Source organism: Bos mutus, chromosome 8 (assembly GCF_027580195.1).
Source record: "Bos mutus isolate GX-2022 chromosome 8, NWIPB_WYAK_1.1, whole genome shotgun sequence".
NCBI classification, from domain to species: Eukaryota; Metazoa; Chordata; class Mammalia; order Artiodactyla; family Bovidae; genus Bos; species Bos mutus.
In genome coordinates, this window is record NC_091624.1 from 82,986,834 (window position 1) to 83,007,507 (window position 20,674).

The following is a 20,674-nucleotide window of genomic DNA, read 5'->3' on the forward strand; positions in this document are numbered from 1 at the left end:
TAAGGAAGCTAAGTGGCCAGAGGCAGAAGAAACGTGGTATCTGTGCTGGGATCAGTCTCTAGTCCTTGTTTGCAGCAGGAGGGAACATGTGAGTGCTCTCAGACATGGAGCAAGTGGGACAGAGGGTTGATCTAGGGTCACCTGGGTCCCTGATGTTTAGATGCGTCTGTGAGAAGCCAAAAATCTCCACAGAAAGAAGCTGGAGGTGGAGGTCATATCTTAGGAGCCCTGGGAGGAACTGCAAATGACTAATCAGGCTAGGAAAGACGAGAGGCCTTTGCAGAGGGGAATCTCCAGGAGAACAATGAAATGGCCCCGAGACTAAGAAGCTTGAAACATCCACCCAACTCAGAGAGCACAAAGCCATATTCCATCGATGCCTGGTCAAATAAGACCTCACTTTCCAACATTCCTCCAAAACCACCCACTCCTCAGCCTGGAATTTCAGAAACTAGCCAGCAAGGCTCAGAGAAAGAGAGAAAAGCAAGAGAAACAGAAGGTGACAACTCCTCTCTCTCCCACATGGTGGTTTATAAAAACAAGAGTGATAACGCTGAGAGTTTAGACTATGTAGTCCTAATGTGCCATTGAAAAGCATTTGAAGATTTATAATTTAATGAAGAATGAGGATATCATAGTATAAAAGGATTGGTGCTAAACAATAAGAAATATTAAACCTAGAGGTTAAGGCTGAACAAATATTACTTGAAACACTAACAAAATGGATACAAATGTCAAAAGAGTACACTTGAAATACAAGATGAAGTTAAGTATCATAAGGTATAAAGATGATATGCTAGAATTAAAGTGGCAGATTATGTTAACCAAGCCTGGTGGTGGGTAATTGCAGTGAGAAAGGATAAATAGGATCAGACTTTATAATATATATGAAGGAGCCAAAAGACTTCACTGTATTTTTTACTTAATATGTTAAAAACAAAGGTTAAAGAATTTTTTCAATTTAGAACTAAATTTTAAAATGGGATATTAAATAAGTAAAGACAAAGACAAATATAACCTAGAGTGCAAGATGATTTGATTAATTAGCAAGAAAGCATAAAACAAGATAGGAAAAAAAATATCCATTATTATAGAAATATTGTCTATATTCTCTTGTTTAAGACAAATATTCTGAAATTAAATATCCAATTATATCTGCCTTACTGGAGAGGCATTTAAAATTATATACAAAGATTAAACGTAAAATGATGATCCAAAAGAGTTTGCAGATGTGACTGTAAGAATTTCAAAGAGTTAAATTTAAATTAAAAAAAAAAAAAGAATTTCAAAGAGAAATGAATTCAAGGAAAGAAGAATTAAAAAGGACAGTGTGTGCAGTTAATAGTGATAAAATGAACAAGACAATGATTCTGATAAGCAGCACTGTATTTAGTATTATTCTGGACAAGCCAGTGGGGAATACAGCAGAAAATAAGAGGAATAATTACTGAAAAAGAAAGGAAAAATTATCATCATCAGTGGAAGATGTAATTAGTATAGTCTTTAAAAGCCTATAGAATTGAAAAAAATTTAGAATAATTGAATTCAAGAAAGAAGCCAGACAAAAGAAAATTAGACCAAGAAATAGCTTTCCTATTTATCATCACTAACCAACAAGAAGAAATAGTGGAGGAAAAGAAGACTAGTCAGAATAATTTCACAAAAACAAACTGCCTAGTATTGGACTTAATAGTGTGCGCAAGTGACATGAAGAAAACTGCAAACTTAACAGAAACATATCAAAGGTCATTTGCCTCAATGAAGTGAGATAACCTCTGCCTGGAAAAGATGACTCAATATGGTAAATGTTCCAATATTCCAATTTTTCTGAAAATAATTTATAATTTTAATCCAACCCTGATAAAAAATAATTAGGGGCTTAAAAAAATAACGTAAATATTAATTACTTGTCTAGAACTAAAAATAGATAAGAAAATTTTGAAGAGGACCATGAGGAGAAACTTGCCTATAAAATATTAAAGTCCATTTTAGACCTTTTATTTTGGACTAATAAGGTACTGGCACAAGAATAGGTGGGCAAATCTAAAGAATAAGAGAACTAGCCTTGAAACAGACATATAATATCTTTCTATACAACAGAGCAATCAAAACATCAATGGGAAACAAGTTCATTATTCATCAAATAGTGTTGAAAATTTTGGCTACTTGGAAAAAAACTGTTCTGTTGTTTTACAATAAGATAAAATTTATTTCAGGCAGAATAAAAAGTTAAACATAAACAAGAAACTATTTTTAAATCTATAAGAAATTATGGGTGAATAGTCAGTCTCTTGATGAGGATGGATTATACCAGCATAAAAATAATAAAATAACAAGATACAAAACTTCAAATATAATATAAATTCAATTCCATAAACTGACTCTGGTATGCATGTCTCCCCCTCTGTGTATGTGTGTGTGTGTGAGTATGCATATATATACACATACATTTATAGATATACAAATATTAGAAATACCCTAGTTCCATTTTCTTACTTTTTTCTTTCTGTATTTTTTTTTAAAAATAGCTTCTGCCATTGAGCATATTACTATAATCATAAAAGAATTTGTTTATGACATGCCAAACTGATTATGGTACAAGTTAATTCTAAATAATACAGGAAGGTCATTTTAGAGAGGAAACTTCTAATAAAACTAATCTGAAAATATCAACAAAGAAAGCTGTATATCAATACATGAGGAAAAAGAAGAAAAACAATTAGGAAGAAAAATGGCTCTAAACTTTGTTCTTTACAGAGATAAGGAAGCATTAAATGTCAAAGAAGTTTCATGTCAAAACAAACAGAAAACATATACTAAACATTAGGAGACTGAGAGTTTAGTCTTGATTCATCCATGCATGTATGGTCAAGATATGCAATTTTTGTGGCCCCAGTATAAAATAAGGGGCTTGGGCTAAACCAATTGTTTCCAAAAACATGAGTTTTTTCACTAGTAAAAAAAACGTGTAGAACTTACTATGTGTTCAGTTTTGTGCCAAGCTTTGTAGGCATCACCTCATTAAATCCTCTCAATAAGAAGTACTACTATGTCCATTGCAAGATCTTAAAAATGAGGCATAAAGTACAAAATCACACAGCTAGTTAAGTAAACATTTGAATCCGGGCAACCCAGGCCCAAGGGCAGGCTAACTATTAATGTCAGACTTAAATCTCTTCTCAAATCTCACTTCCCCAAGTGATTTACCTGATCAATTTGACCAGACCACCTCACAATTTTTCCAGTTCTCAATTATAAAATACTACAACCCTGTTTAATCATTTATTTATCATTCTTTGTTTTATTAATTCCTGTGATAATAATGCAGAGAAGGCAATGGCACCCCACTCCAGTACTTTTGCCTGGAAAATCCCACAGACGGAGGAGGCGGGTAGGCTGCAGTCCATGGGGTCGCTAAGAGTCAGACACAACTGAGCAACTTCACTTTCACTTTTCACTTTCATGCATTGAAGAAGGAAATGGCAACCCACTCCAGTGTTCTTGTCTGGAGAATCCCAGGGACGGGGGAGCCTGGTGGGCTGCCATCTATGGGGTCGCATAGAGTTGGACATGACTGAAGCAACTTAGCAGCAGCAGCGGCAGCAGTGGTAATAATGTTCAACATTCAACTGGGTCTCTTAGGAGAAATCATAGCAAGAAGTGAGACTGAAAGATGGAGGTCTTTCACAAATGTCATCTCAGATCATCTTAAATCAGCACAAGATCTGAACTGTTTTAGCAGGTTCATAGTCATTCCAGCTTCCCAAATAAACACGTTACAGAGTACCTGAGTTAGTAGAGAAGCATGCCAATCTTTCATTTAGATTGACTTCACTTTCTGTCATCATTTCAATAAGAAGAGATCAAGAGGAAGAAAGGGAAGGAGAATTTAAGAGCCTGGAAGATGGAGATGGCCCTGCTACAGCCCTAACAGTGGGACGAGGACTCCCTATCTCCCAGTTTCCTATGGCCTTGCTGAATGGGTGTGTGGACCCTTTGATTTCCTCCAACAGATGAAAAGAGGGTCTAATAAAGGAGTAAATGAAGAATCAAAGAGTAGGAGTTACAAAAGCAAAAATGAGAAACTGAAGAATATTGAAGGGCAAGGGAGAGAAAGGTTAGCATGTAACCTGATTCTGGTTCTTTCTAAGTTGCAATGGTAGAGCTACAAGATTGCCAGAAAAGGGAAATTACACATGGATATTATGTGCAAAATCAATCCTGTTTTAAGCACTTACTAGCAGAACAAGCCTGCAGTTCCAGTGAGTCATTAGGCTGTTCCACCCACAACCATACAGGAACCCTCGCTGACACGGGAGCCAGCACAAGTGTCCCCAGGGAACCAGCTCTTAGTTGGGGACTCAGACACATAAGGCCATAGACTCTACCTTGTATGAGATTTTACTCCTGCTATCTGTGAGGTCCAGTTGGATGGAGAAGTAATCAATGTTGGGAGAAGGGGAACCCAGGTGCTGGTATCGAAGCCCCATCAGCAGGAACTCCTCACAGCTCACTTTGAGACTTCCGACTTTCTTCAGTCCCAGGGTACACCTGCCGCCTGGACACTTCAGCTCTGTTCCCAATTCTAGAATGTATAGCAGGGAATTAAGAGAGGCACTTGTACCTTAGTGATTATCTTTAAAAACCTGTCCTCCCTTCCACAGACACTTATTCCCTCTCACTGACCAAAGAACACTCATGTGTACCCGCCAATCATTCACTGACTGGGTTGTCATTATTCTGAAAACCTGCCACTTCCTTACTGTAAAAACAATCAACTGATTATCTAACAAGGTCCTTACCCACAAAAAGTGCTTGAGAGAAAAAATATAAAATGCATTTTCTGGTGGTGGACCATCTCTGACAAATAGGCTCACTGTAGGCCTTCTACAATCCTGCTCTTGTCTGTGTTTACAGCATCCACTTCCATAGCACCACCATGCAATCTCTGCTAGAATATTCTATTCACTGAAATTCACTCCCCACTTAAACACATCTGAATTCTGCCTATTTTCCAGGTCCACTTAGTCTTTTCACTAAACCTTTCTTCAAATATTCATTGACCACCTGAACCAACTTAATCTCCTCCACTAAAAACTGCAGTCATCTCTCCAGTACATAGTCTTTTTGTCTCTGCCAACTGTATTTTTCACTCTTGCAGTCTATGATATGCACAGGCCACTTATGTGAGTGGCCTTTTGCACACTTCCCTGATGTAAAAACTGGGTATTCTATACTTACCCAGAAGGCTGTGAAGACTAAATGAGATGACATATGTGTAAACATGTCTTTAGCTATAATTTACTGTCCAAATTCCAGGCATGACTATGACCATGACTTTCCCTTATATTTCTTGGTCTTTCCACAGTGCCTGGAACACTATTATGCATCTAGGAGGTACCCATGATGTGATAATTAAATTAATAACAAGAGGAACATTATCCATCAACTCTTCCTGATTTAAACCATATCCCCTGCCTACCAGCTCTACCCCAAACCTGCTTCAAGTCTAATAACACCTAATAAATTCCCCAGCTACTCTGGCTATCACTGCTATTGCTACTTACTATTAATAATAACAGCTGACAGTTACTGAGCACTTGCTGTGAGCCAGACACTGTGTGAACTGCTTTGTGTGTGTGTGTGTGTGTGTGTGTGTGATCTCATTCACTCTCACCTTTATACAACCCTATGGAACAGCCACTATTCTTGTCCATTTTTCAGAGACTTAGGTTAAGAAACTGACCTAACATCACACAGGAAATAAATAGCAGAGGCAGTTTTCAAGCCCAAGTTTTTCTGTTTCCAAAGTCTGCACTCTTAGCCACTAATCTATGTTTTCAACCAGCTACAAATTCTATTAAGTAAAACTCTTTGTCAAGATGGAAGATGACCATTTAAGATCTGGCAGATTTGGTAACATCCAGATAAGTATTAAAACATGTCATACGAGACTCAGGGAAGAAACTATGTGGCTGATCTCCGCGAGGTTCTTCCAGCTGGGGCTCCACCAGAACCAACTGGCCGTGGGCTGGCAGGTGAGTTCCCACAGGGTCCAGTCTGACTGTGCATTCCAGGCTGGCCATCCTCTCGTAATCAAATCTAAGCAGGTTCTTATCAATGACTCGGGACAGGCCATAGAACTCAGACACCTCCAGTGCATTATCACTCATTCGGATGATGTTACAGTCTGGTTCCAGGAGGTAGACCCGCAGGATAAAGGTTTCCGTGAAGGTGTCTGTCTCAGTAAACCTGAGGGCAGAACAGAGCAAAGGCAACATTATTGGTGCACAGGTTCTTCTTTATACTTGGGCACTAAGTTGGCTTGAAGCTTAAAGATTGTCTTTCACACAATCTGTGTATCAGGTAGAGTTTGGATTTTACTTTATACTCTACACCCCACCTCCCTGTTCTTTTCCCTTCTCCTTAAATCAGTGTCAACTCCGTTTTCTGTTACTTCCCTTTCCAATGCCCTCCTTTTAACACCTTCTCTGAAATCTATCATCAATACGGGTATTTAATGACTGCTCTGAGCTCAGTCTTTATCTCTAGCATGTGTGCAATTTAAGAGTATCCTGCATATTTAGTTTATGCACTGACTATTAATTTAGGAGTGAAGGGGTGAGGGGTTTCTGAAGCATCAAGCCCTTTTTGCTTTTCACAAATGCACTACAAGAGTAGTTATTTGCAGTCTAGCTGTGGAAGCTCAGCTCAGTGGGTGGCATGTAAAGGGTGATCAGTGACTGTAACCTCCATTCCCTTCATTCCCTTAGGAATTACATTCTCTGGATATTTGCAGAACCTAATAGGGATGGATTGTCATTCTTTTTCTGATTAAATTTATTTATTTTTAATTGAAGGATAATCGCTTTACAGTACTGTGTTAGTTTCTGCCAAACATCAACATGAACCAGCCACAGGTGTACCTAGATCCCTTCCCTCTTAAACCTCCCTCCCACCTCCATCCCCATCCCACCCTTCTATGTTGTTACAGAGTCCTGCTTTGAGTTCCCTGAGTTATACAGCAAATTGATGGGCTGCCATTCTTTATTGAAGGGAGAAAATTAAAGTGATGGTCGTGCATCAATGATAGATTCTCCACTGATGTGCTTTCATAATGGCCCAGGCACATGCTAGACTCCTTACAAAGTTTATCATTCAGTCTTCACAGGAATCTATGGTAATGTTGTTGACTCCATTTTACAGAGGAGGAAACTGAGGCTTAGAGAGGTCAAGTAGCTTACCAAAAGGGCTAGAGATGAGGTAAGAGGGCAATAAACATGCTCTCTGCTTTTCTGCCTCCAATTCCTCTGAATGGTTCTACTTTAAATCCTCAAGACCAAGAACATTGACAGGTCCTCTAACTCTGCACTTCATCTGTGCTGCTCCACCCACCTCATCCTTTAGAAACTCAAAGAAATGGGAACAGCCAGAATTCATCAACAAGCTCTCTGAAGCTAATTAGTTTGTTAACTTTAAAGTCTTAGGAAGATCAAACAGCCCTATATGCTGATTGCCTAGTTCCCAAGGAATCCTTGGGAGCCATTTCATTTTCTGAGCACAGCATTTGCTTCATGCCTCTCTTCTGGCTTGTCATTCTGCATCACAATTATCTAGCCATCTTTTGTATCAGGCCCTGAAACCCAGCCCATTTATCCTCATTCTTTTGTTTCCTAAGCCTACCTAGCATGAGCCTGACCTATGGTGGGTGATCAGGATAATTCACTTTCTGCTACAAAACTCTAGACTAGTATTCCTCTAGTACTTAAGGCAAATTCATGCTGCTGTATTTTAGTCAAATACTCTTAAAGTGACAAAAGCCAAGTAAAAAACTATATAAGGCCTACTCCACCTACACTGAATTTTCAGCTGCTTCTATGAAGTAAGTAATAACATAACCATGAGCTTAAGTTTTAAATTAACTTTTTATTTAGATATAATTCACATAATCCTAAAATTTACCTTTTTAAAGTTTACAATTCAGTGTTTCTAGTATTTTCAGAAAGCTATGCAACCATCCTGCTCTCTAATTCCAGAACACTTTATCACCTCCCCCCATAAAAATCTACACCTATGAGCAGTCACTCCCCATTCACTCCACCTCCAAAAGCTGGCAACTGCAATCTACTTTCTGCCTTTCTGAATTTGCCTTTTCTGGACATATCATATAACTGAAATTATACAATGTGTAACCTTGACTTCTTTCACTTAGCATAATATTTTCAAGGCTTATCTGTGTTATAGCATATAACAGTACTTCATCCCTTTTGTGGCTAAATAATATTTCACTGTATAAATATACCACATCTTGTTTACTCATTTATCAGACTGATTATTTCAACTTTTTGACATGTACAAAAAATGCTGTAGTGAACATTTGTGTAAATTTTTTGTGAACATATGTTTTAATTTCTCTTGTACATATATGTATTTAGGAGTAGAACTGCTGGGTCATATGGTCACTTTGTCCAACACCAGAATTGATTGTTTTAAACCTTTTAAAAATATAATATGTTTAAAAATAGAAGAAGATATTGCACTTCTTAAAACTAAGCAGTTGATAATCAAAACGAAGAATTTCATTCACTTTTGGAATATATTTTCTTCCTAATTCTCATTAAAAATTTGTAGGTTGTAATCTCCATTTTTCTGAGAAGGCAATGACACCCCACTCCAGTACTCTTGCCTGGAAAATCCCATGGATGGAGGAGCCTGGAAGGCTGCAGTCCATGGGGTCGCTGAGGGTCAGACACGACTGAGCGACTTCACTTTCACTTTTCACTTTCATGCATTGGAGAAGGAAATGTCAACCCACTCCAGTGTTCTTGCCTGGAGAATCCCAGGGACGGGGGAGCCTGGTGGGCTGCCGTCTATGGGGTCACACAGAGTCGGACACTACTGAAGCGACTAAGCAGCAGCAATCTCCATTTTTAATCATAAATGGAGAGTTGAATGACCAGAGATACCTGTACAAGAACTCTAAAGGGAAACAGGAGAAGGCTAATAATTTGCCATAGAAAAGCCCCAAGGAAGAGGATATAAATAAAAGTAACTGAAAGGTTGCTACAATTCTTGCCTCATCCATTCAGGTCTCCAGTTCCTACTACTAATTACTTACTTGTCTGAAATCTTATCCAAAGAAACAGAAGCACACAAAATGGTTATCTGACAAAGAATGAAGAACACTCCTGTGCCACTTACCTGTAAAGTCTAAGTTTCACTGTGTCTTCATCAAGAATTGGGCAACCGTTATGAGTATATTTTACTTCATTGGGAAGGAAATGGCAGTCAAAGACCTAGTTCATGAGAAGAAAGGGATATATATGTGAAAATCATTGGTACACTTTTTAGTTTTTCCAGCAGTATAGTATGGCCTGGAGAAATTATGTTCTCTTAGCATTATATATGTATATGTATGTTCTGTTGTGTGGGATCTTAATTCCCTGAACAGGGATAGAACCTATACCCCTAGCAGTGGAAGCAGAGTCCTAACCACTAGACCACCAGAGAATTCCCTATATGTGTGTGTTTTAACCACCAACACCTCTACCCAGCCCCATGTCCATGACCATCCTGCTTATATAGCTGTTGTCTGTTTTGAGAATATCTAAATTATGAAAGTCTGGTTCTTTGGAAGGAATGATGCTAAAACTGAAACTCCAGTACTTTGGCCACCTCATGCAAAGAGTTGACTCATTGGAAAAGACTCTAATGCTGGGAGGGATTGGGGGCAGGAGGAGAAGGGGACGACAGCGGATGAGATGGATGGAATCACTGACTCCTCGGTTCACCACCGAGGGTCAAACGAGGCATGCTCACGCACCCACATGGGGTGCACAGCACAGCACCCACTGCGGGGAGGGCCACTCGTGGGGCACACGCCGAGAAGGCGAAGCGAGAGCATCTGCTGTGTCAGAAGACCAACAGCCCCACTGAAGCCCCGAGGCGTCACTGGAGTTGGGTTAACTCCGAGAGTTGGTTATGGACTGGGAGGCCTGGCGTGCTGCAATTCATGGGGTTGCAAAGAGTCGGACACGACTGAGCGAATGAACTCAACTGAACTCAACTGAACTGAAGCAGATAAATTAAGCAATGATGATCTCTAAATAATTATCTTTTTATAGTATATTTAAAATATGGTTCCATTTTTCAAAACATTATTTTCCAACACCTTTCAGGGGGTTATAGCATTAAGGAGGTATACCTGTATGTACACAGGAAAAGACATGTCTTAACCCACATACCAACATACTATATTAGCTCTGTGTGTATTTTTCCTTCTCCTTTTATTGTTTTCCTTTCCAAATAGTGTTTTTATATTTAAAGATGAAGCTGCTTACTATGGACACTGTTGTGTTTGATCAAAGCCAAACAAGACCCACAGTGGTTTCTCATTTACTTGCAAAAGACTGTGGTTACTAGTTATGTAATAACAGAAATGATTCATGAGACAAACAGCAACGTCAAGGCCATTTTCTCTCTTCATGCAGAATTATAATTAACTGTACCACTAACTCAGAACTATGAAGGAAATAGCTAATTGTTATATGCTGGGGTCATAATTTTTAAAAGAATTTTCTCTTCCAATCACACCATAACACTCATGCTGTACAGTCTGACTTGGTAGAGTACTAAGAAATACTCTCGAGGTATTTACATGTCATCACTGCTGAGTTCATGCTACTTAGCCTGTACCTAAGTACAGGCTCACACATTTACAGAAAACATAATCCTTTCTGACTCTAATCAGAAGACCTCTTCTTTATCTCCTTCCTTACTGTCAGAAAAAGGAAGCAAAGACGTCTGTAGAAGAGGAGATCATTTATTTGCATTCCTGTTCTACACACATCTTCGCTTCTTCTTTTTAACTGACAACAAGGAAGGAGATAAAGGAAAGACCTTCCCCATATCATTGACAAATAGTCATAGTAATAAACAGACAATCTGCTTTGTTAAAAGAAACATCTGTTTTATGTTTCATAATATGTTTTCCTTTTATAAAAGGCGACAACCATAATTGTCCATAAATTTACTAACCAAAACAAAGGAGAGCTAAATCCTTTTCTAATTACTGTCTAGCTTTGTTTTTTTCCACTCCAACTGCTTTTCAATTACAATTTATAATTAAATTGTCACACATTCCTAACTCATTACTCACTTTAATGACAGTAAACTGGTTCAAACGAGAGATATTTTCTTACCGCTATATTTCCTATTTGAAAGAGCAAGCTCAGCACTAAACTGTGGTGCTTTTCCACCCAGGAAATTTCTTGCTTTGGGACAGGTGTGAGAATGCTGTGTGGGGGTAAGTTTTGTCCTAAAACATGAGGAAAACATATCGCCATCGACCTTCTCTAATTGACTATATCAAGAGGGTTATCTAGACAGAAGGTACTGGTATGCGCCAAGTGAATCCCTTTCCAAATATCCAATAGGAAAATGAACCTGTTGGTCCTAAGACAAACTTCAGTAATGAAATGAAAACACTAATTGAACAGATGTTAAACAAAACATTTTCTGTGCAAATCACATGAAACTGCTCATTACACAGCAGGGTGTTGTTAATACAGTCATCTGACTAGGAATGGGCCCACATAAGCTTGCTTTCACCTTACTAGTAAGCTCTACTGAAGAGTAATGCTTACATTGTGTGTTTGTGTGTGCGTGCACTTGCACGCATGCATGCACATGGTTATGCTTAATTTCAAAAACTCCATAAGACATAAATCCCTAGGGAGAACTGCATCTGCCAGGATTAAAAACAGGCACATATTCCTCAAAAAAGCACTTTTTACTTACGAATCTTGGTTTTGTTCAAATTATCACAATAAGAAAATAGGAAGATCACCTGGTGATCTGAGAAAGTTTTTCCAGATAGACAAATTTCTTGACAGTACAAAGCTCTAATATTTGTCCAGAAGGTAATGAAACTCCACATTTTAAGAAAATAAATATATTTACTTCATGTATGCATGTTCAATAGTGCCTGAGTCTTTGTGATCCCATGGACTATAGCCCACCAGGCTCCTCTGTCCATGGAATTTTCCAGGTTAAGAATACTGAAGTGGGTTGCCATTTCCTACTCCAGGGAATCTTCCTGATCCAAGGATCGAACCTACCTCTCTTGAGTCTTCAGTTCTGCCTTGGCAGGTGGATTGTTAGATGAGAAAAATTCGTTTGAGATGTCAGAGGTACCTCTGGGTATGCGTACACTGAAGCATGATCCTTTAATGAGCCACGGCACACTAGGGGACCCTTTGGGGATGTATGGAGCCCTGTTCCTTTGCCTTGCAACGCTGACTTTCCTAAACCAGACAGGTATGTTGTTTTTGTTCCACATCGTCTTTCTAGTAATGGATTTTTGCCCTAAAATCAGAGAAAGTTTGAAAAGGAGATGACTTAGAGATCTCCTACAATCCTTGATTCTTGTGACCAAATAAATGTTTGCTTACTTCTGGTCACATGGATCCCTTTTTGCTCTCCAGGGCCTCAGAACTGGCCAAGTGATGAGGACCATTAAAATATCACTAAAAATTATGACTTTTTCATTATTCTCATAGAGAGTGCTATATGTGTTTAGAAGTCATAGGCTATTTGGAATGGAGAGGACAGGATATCCACAAAGGTTTAAGTCACAGTAGATTCTCCCCAAAATGCTTTCTAAGGAGGGAGAATCTGGGGAATAATAGGGTGTTGTTTTTGCATGCTTGAGGCCAGAGCTTAACATCTCTGCACTACAGGGGGAATTTTTCCTCTCTTCTTCCCTCACAAAATAGTCAGCTTTACTTCTAAATAAATGTTGAACAATTTTTTAAAAAATATATTGATTGGAAGCATTATCAAATTATCAGTCTTTATGAGGCATCCACTTTTTTCCATACAGCTCTGAGTCCCTGCTCTATCAGGGACCCCAGTTATGTAGGATTAGGGTTATATTTTGCTGCCCCCCAGAACCCCAAGGTTTTGCTTTTGATCCCAGTGCCTGTAGTGAGGGCTCCACTGCCTGCTATTGAGCCTATTCATGTTCACCAACTTATCACATTTAGTGCATCAGGGCTCCAGGCACAAGCCATCCCAGGCCTCTACCTTTCCCTAATTTAAGACGTCAATCAAACACACCTTCCAGCAGAAGTTATATGTTGGGAGAAAGTGGGGAGATGTTGCAATTACTACACCCTTGGGAATACAAGTGTGACCTGGGGCCATTAGCACAAACTGACACTGTTTAGATGCCCATCTGAAGATCACTGACTGATAAAAGAAAAAGCTCATGGGAAACTGGAAGGAGACACTTAGTTACAATATCATAAGCAATACTCCCAACATGAGAGCTCTCCATAGAATTCTGATGTGTTTCAGAATCAGATATAACCATAGGAGGTAAGTGGAATATCTAGAGATGTCAATTTGAGCTAGTACGTATCAGTCTTTTTCTAAAAGATTTTTTTGGGGCGAATGTGGACCATTTTTAAAGCCTTTATTGAATTTGTTGCAATATTGCTTCTGCTTTTTATGTTCTAGTTTTTTGGGCATGAGGCATGTGGGATGCGGGCTCTTAGCTCGCTGACTGGGAATCAAACCCACACTCCTTTTTTGGTTTTCTTTTTTTTAATTAATTTATTTATTTTAATTGGCTAATTACTTTACAATATTGTAGTGGTTTTTGCCATACATTGACATGAATCAGCCATGGGTGTACATGTGTTCCCCATCCAGAAGCCCCCTCCCACCTTCCTCCCGATCCCATCCCTCAGGGTCATCCCAGTGCACCAGCTCTGAGCACCCTGTCTCATGGATCGAACCTGGACTGGTGACCTATGTCACATATGATAATATACATGTTTCAATGCTATTATTTCATTGCTATTATTTCAATGCTATTCATTCAAATCATCTCACCCTTGCCTTCTCCCACAGAGTCCAGAAGACTATTCTTTATATCTGTGTCTCTTTGGCTGTCTCGCATATAGAGTCATCATTACCATCTTTCTAAATTCCATACATATGCGTTAATATACTGTACTGGTGTTTTTCTTTCTGGCTTACTTCACTCTGTATAATAGGCTCCAGTTTCATCCACCTCATTAGAACTGATTCAAATGCATTCCTTTTAATGGCTGAGTAATATTCCATTGTGTATATGTGCCACAGCTTTCCTATCCATTCGTTTGCTGATGGACATCTAGGTTGCTTCCATGTCTTAGCTATTGTAAACAGTGCTGCAATGAACATTGGTGTACACGTGTCTCTTTCAGTTCTGGTTTCCTTGGTGTCTTTGCCCAACAGTGGGATTGCTGTGTCATATGGCAGTTCTATTTCCAGTCTTTTAAGGAATCTCCACACTGTTCTCCATAGTGGCTGTACTAGTTTGCATTCCCAGCAACAGTGTAAGAGGGTTCCCTTTTCTCCACACCCTCTCAGGCATTTATTGTTTGTAGACTTTTTGATAGCAGCCATTCTGACCAGCATGAGACGGTATCTCATCGGGGTTTTGATTTGCATTTCTCTGATAATGAGTGATGTTGAGCATCTTTTTATGTGTTTGTTAGCCATCTGTATGTCTTCTTTGGAGAAATGTCTGTTTAGTTCTTTGGCCATTTTTTGATTGGGTCATTTATTTTTCTGGAATTGAGTTGCAGGAGCTGCTTGTATATTTTTGAGATTAATTCTTTGTCAGTTGCTTTGTTTGCTATTATTTTCTCCCACTCTGAAGGCTGTCTTTTCACCTTGCTTATACTTTCCTTCATTGTGAAAAACCTTTTAATTTTAATTAGGTCTCATTTGTTTATTTTTGCTTTTAATTCCATTACTCTGAGAGGTGGGTCATAGAGGATCCTGCTGTGATTTATGTCAGACAGTGTTTTGCCTATTTTTCCTCTAGGAGTTTTATAGTTTCTGGTCTTACATTTAGATCTTTAATCCATTTTGAGTTTATTTTTGTGTATGGTGTTAGAAAGTGTTCTAGTTTCATTCTTTTACAAGGGGTTGGCCAGTTTTCCCAGCACCACTTGTTAAAGAGATCATCTTTTCTCCATTGTATATTCTTGCCTCCTTTGTCAAAGATAAGGTGTCCATAGATGTGTGGATTTATCTCTGGGCTTTCTATTTTGTTCCATTGATCTATATTTCTGTCTTTATGCCAGTACCATACTGTCTTGATGACTGTGGCTTTGTAGTAGAGGCTGAAGCCAGGCAGGTTGATTCCTCCAGTTCCATTCTTCTTTCTCAAGATTGCTTTGACTATTCAAGGTTTTTTGTATTTCCATACAAATTGTGAAATTATTTGTTCTAGTTCTCTGAAAAATACCATTGGTAGCTTGATAGGGATTGTATTGAATCTATAGATTGCTTTGGGTAGTATACTCATTTTCACTATAGTGATTCTTCTGATCTATGAACATGGTATATTTCTCCATCTATTTGTGTCATCTTTGATTTCTTTCATCAGTCAAACCCACACTCTTTGCACTGGAAGCAAATCTTTACCACTGAGCCACCAAGGAAGTCCCCTATCTCTGTCTCTTTAGTTCTTCTTTACAACATCTATTATCACTTTTGAATAGATGGATTTTTTATTTTTAGCTAAATAGAAAGAACATGAATGCTCACAGTTCAGCAAATAGAAATGATGTATTTTGCCAGAAGAAGTAGTCACATCCAGTGTTAAATATTCTCAAAACTGTTTACATTGAGAGGAAAGTTAAACCACAGTAAGAACAAGTAATAAAACTGGAAGTGATATTCTACTGTGTATAGAGAAAAACTTTTACTTTAAACAAATATTTGATAATTCGGGCTTTCCTAAATCCAGTGAATTAGAGGATAACTCTTTACCCTACAAAAAGATTCAGCACAGAATACCCTTAAATGACAAGGTCTCCAAGGCCATGATTAAACAGAAAAAAAATGTATGCGGACATTTTTGAAGAACAGTGACTATTTAAAGTATCTTCATATGTCTTTTTCAGATCTCTTCCATTACTCAAGGGAATGTTTGAGTGATGGTGATAGATAAAAAATGTCTTCATGTTTTATTTTTGCTATTCTGCAGTACAAGTGTGTCCTAAAATTGTCCTGGAACCCTGACATCTTATCCAAAAGCACCTTGACTGGCCAGGGTGAGATAATCTGGGGCAGTAATAGTCCCATAGAGATTGACCATATCACACTACACAGGAGACTGCCCACTCCAACCCTTGGAAGGCTGGCCCTGTTTTCATTTTCTCTCTCTATCCCCATTTTCCTCTGTTTCCCCCCTAAGTTTCTCAGAGAGTGCTGATGTACCTAAAATGAGTGGTATTTGATTCCCTCACCTTAGTAAGATTTACATGCATTATCTTCAATAGAGAGGATAAATTGGAAAGACTTGTCAATTTGTGTATTTTTCATTTAAAAATCCATCCATCCATTAGTTTGAACCAGCCTTCCACCACAGGTATTAACATAAACAGGAGTAACTCCTGTTGGTTTTGTAATTCACAGTCAGCCAAGAACATTCAAAAATAGTTTTGACCAATATCAAACCATTACCTGGTACACCTGAAACTAATGTTGAATGTCAGTTATACCTCAAAAAAATTTTAACAGGTTTCACCTTGCATAGAAAAAACAATGCAGTATTATGCCCACCAGTTGCAACTCCACCATTTCAAATCTGAACTTCTTAACAGCATTCACCTCTGGTAGCTTGAAGGAAGACCTTTTATTTTTCTCTCTCTCTCCTCTCCGCCCTCCCTCCCTAACATTCTCACACACTCAGATTCATACACACTGCTAGATAGCAAATCTCAGATATGACCTACCTGTGGAGTGAGTTTCCCAACCCTCTGGGTTATTGGCTCATTCATCACGACTTCCACTTTGCAGGCATCTTTCTCTTTGGGGATGGTGAACTTCAGGTCATCTTGAGACAGGAAGGCGGAACTGCCCTTCATCACCCTGACCCCTTGGTTAACACGGACAAAGGTGGGGCTGGCCCAGCCTGGGAGCAGCAGCAGCAGGAGCAGGGCACCAAGCCCACCCCAGCTTGGAGAGCTCATGCCAACAGGGGCCAAGTCGTTTCCGTTCACCAGGGAAATCCCTTCAACAAAGGAGGGCTTCTCAGCTTCCTCCAGGGGTGTCAGCTCATAGTCCAAGGGGCAGGGAGAAGGGTCCTGACAACGTGCCCCAAGATCTTAACATGTCCCTTTCATTTCAAACTCAGACAAGGAGGTCTTTCAGGCAGTCCCAGAGCTTTTAATAAAACTCGCTGATCACTTCTGACAACGCCAGCAAGATTAATGTATACCTCCCAAGTGCTTTTTTAATCCTGCAAAGGGGACAAGGGGTTGGAGGAAAGTGAGAAAGAAACCAAAAGTTTATGTGACTCGTTCAAAAGACCCCCACCATCAAAGGAATCTTTCAACCAGCCTCTAATTTCAGCTAAATTAAAAACAAATAAACTAAGTTGACCTCCAGGCCCATGTGAAAAGCAATGCAGCCATTTCATTCCCCGGCGGTAACTCCTGCTTCCGGACTCCGCGGGTCCCCACCAGGATGTCAGCTGTGTGGTCTTACAGGAGGCAGCCTGCCTCACTGCCAAGGGCAGCGTTTGCTCCCCCTGCTTTCAGAGAAAGCTGTCAAACTCTGCTTCTGTTTCCTCACTTGATAGATGAGGACTGTAACCAAATTTGTGCAAGAGAGCTGATAGAATTATTTGCCCACTGTTTGAAAAGATGATTATTTCTGAATCAGTGCTACCCACTGTTTTTAAAAAGGCTTAATAACTTGTCACCTGTGCACACTTTGCCAGGCAATGAAGACACCTAAGAAATGCTTGAGTGGAAATTGGTGAAAAGATATATTTTTCTAAGTGAACATTTAGGGTTTTGTTCTAGGTGTAACAAGCACTAGGAATTGAGTAACATAGCTTCAACAAACACAGCTAATGACACGGCAGATGTACATGCATTTATACATCATCTACAATGCTAATTACAAAGAAAGTACTGAATTTGCACAAGTGGAATCCTCTTTTCTATTTTAACCACTTAGAATTTCATGATTTTTTTTCTCTGTGTCCTGCAAGAACAGAAATGATTTTAACCCAAAGTAAATGGTATTGAAACATATCTTTAACTCCAATATATGATTAGGTGAACAAAGGGTAGTTCATTATGCCCATAGAAAGGTCTTATGCTTTAATACTTTTAATGATTTCTGTACACAGAAATAAATGTTGGAAGGTATAGACAGAAAGGCCTGTCCTGTCCACTGCTAGGACATTAATGGAAGGCTCATTCTCTTGTTATTGTTTTAAGCCTTTGCTTTTGAGGTAGAGCCTGATCTGTGTCACCTGACACCAGGGGTTACATGCTTCCCAGAGCAGCCTGCTTTCTATTTGGTTGGTCCCAAAATAAAATAGTACCACCCTCCCACTGACCATCTTGTACACTCTCAGGCGGAATTAGGTTGGCTTGTTTGGCAAGAACGCAAACTGTTTGTTGAACTTTCACAACTTGTTTCCATTAACCTCTGACATCTAAGGGCATTCAAAAAAGCAGTGCATTCAGAGAGAAAGAGCTAGCGGGATGGGTAGGTGTCTCCCCAGACTGAGAGACAAAAAAAAAAAAAACTTGGCTTTCTGAGATTGAAATGAATCAAATTAACCTATAAAGATACTACAAGGACTCTATACTCTCAGACACTCTTCTCCCTTCTCATCTCCCTTTCTTCCTGCTTCTCCGCTCTTCTCCCTTCTCATCTCCCTTCCTTCCTGCTTCTCCGTAGACTCTCTGGCTTTTTCATGTTGGGGACCTCCAGGTCTAGTCCTGTTTTCTGTCTATTCTCAATTCCCTAGCAACCTCATTCCTTGGCTTTAAATACCACTTATTTTAAATGTGGCTAATGAGTCCTATATTTATATCTCTCACCTTTTCTCTTAATTCTATATCATACATGCAACTATTTGATATCTCCCTGTGGGTGAATGTGAACACACCCCAAGGGGTGCTAATGGTAAAGAACCTGCCTGCCAATGCAGGAGACCTAAGAGACACAGGTTTGATCTCTGGGTCATGAAGATCCCCTGGAGAAGGACACAGCAACCTGTGGATGTGTAACAGGCAGCTCAGTATTTTGTTTTTGTTGCTGTAGCCAAAATTGAGCTCTTGATCTCCCCTCCCTGGGTCTTCTTTATCTCAGTAAATGCAACTTCAGGTTTTCATTTGTTCTCTTCTTTGCCTCACACATCTAAGTAGACAAACAAAACTGTTTGTTCATTGTGGTGGACAGACCTTAGGGTGACCTCCAATAATTCCAGCCTCCTAGTACACAGAAGTTCCCTCCCTCCCCAGAACTAATGATACATCCAATCAACCGAATAAAACAAAGGTGATGGGATGTCATTCTCATGACTAAGACTCTCTTAGCCAGTGGGCTAGAGACTGAACTTAAAGAAGCATGCCCCTAGGAGTTCTGCTGTCACAAAGCAATGAACTCTGCCAACAACCTAAATGAGCTTGGGAGAAGGTTCTTCCTGACTCAAGCCTCCGAATAAGAAGGGACCCCCGTGGACACCTTGATTTCAGTGTGATGACAACCTGAAGCAGAGAACCAGGATTTATGCCTGGACTCTGACCAGTGAAAACTGTGAGATAATCAATTGTGTTGTTTTCAACCACTGTTTGTAGTAATGCGTTAGTACAGCATTATAAATTTAATGTTCACTTTTTTCCAAAACATATCAAGAATCCAAATACTTCTCACTGTTTCCATTGCTACCACACTGGTCCAAGCCACTACCAATTCCACTGAACTGCAGGAGCATCCTACCGGACCTCCCTGCTTCTCCTCTTGCCTCCCCTTTAGGCATGTCTCAGCATGGAGCCAAGGTTCCTATTAGGTGTTACTTATATCACATCCCCTCTCTGCCCTAGGCCTCCAACGTCTTCTCATCTTAGTGTGAACGCTGAAGGCCTTGTGATGGCCAGTAAGGTATTTTACCACGTAATCTGTTTTCCCCCTTACCTCTCTCATCTCCTGTTTGTCTTCCCTTTGCTCACCCTTCTCCAGCCACACTAGCATCTTTGCTTTTTTTTTCAAACAAACCAAAATCAACCTTGCCATTTGTGGTTCCCTCTGACACAAACATTCTTCCCCTAGACATCCCTCTTTCTACCTCATCCCTTTCAAATTTTCCATCAAATGTGACCTTGACGCTGTGGCCACACCTATCTCATTAAAATTATGATGCTTCCATCCCCAGATCCTTTCCCTGAGCAGTGATAACCAACTAACATAATACATTTGCTTATTTATATTGTTCATTTCTACTTCCCTCATGAAGGTAAAAGCTTCCTTTTTATTCATGGGTTTATCTTTATGCTTCTCTCCCTTTTGTTGCCCAGATTGAGAAGGCTGCCTTGCACATAAGAAACAGAACCACACCTCAGGCTACCAGAGCAGAGAGCCAGAAGGAGTGTGGGTGTTCGGGGTATTTGCAAGGCAAAGTCTCCATACCAGCCTATTCTTCCAGAATTTTACTTGACAGGGAATGTGAACTGCTTTCCGGTTTAAGTCACTGTTGGGTGAGTGAGTGAGTGAAAGTTGCTCAGTCATGTCCAACTCTCTGCGAACCCATGAATAGTCCATGGACTTCTCCAGGCCAGAGTGTTGGAGTGGGAAGCCGTTCCCT

The 20,674-nt window shown here is 39.6% G+C and overlaps 1 protein-coding gene across 5 annotated transcripts in view; it reads right to left on the reverse strand.

Moving 5' to 3' along the window:
• The window catches only part of FREM1 (FRAS1 related extracellular matrix 1), a 218,992-nt gene that overhangs the window by 134,739 nt on the left and 63,579 nt on the right, over positions 1–20,674 (reverse strand). For all 5 annotated transcript variants that reach the window (XM_070375913.1, XM_070375912.1, XM_014476323.2 and 2 more), the window contains exons 2-5: positions 16,803–17,308; positions 9,202–9,296; positions 5,951–6,252; positions 4,389–4,585 (exon numbers count right to left, since the gene is read on the reverse strand). In XM_070375913.1, the coding sequence (XP_070232014.1) occupies positions 4,389–4,585; positions 5,951–6,252; positions 9,202–9,296; positions 16,803–17,039 (831 nt within the window). In that variant the 5' untranslated portion in view covers positions 17,040–17,308. The remainder of the gene's footprint in view (positions 1–4,388; positions 4,586–5,950; positions 6,253–9,201; positions 9,297–16,802; positions 17,309–20,674) is intronic.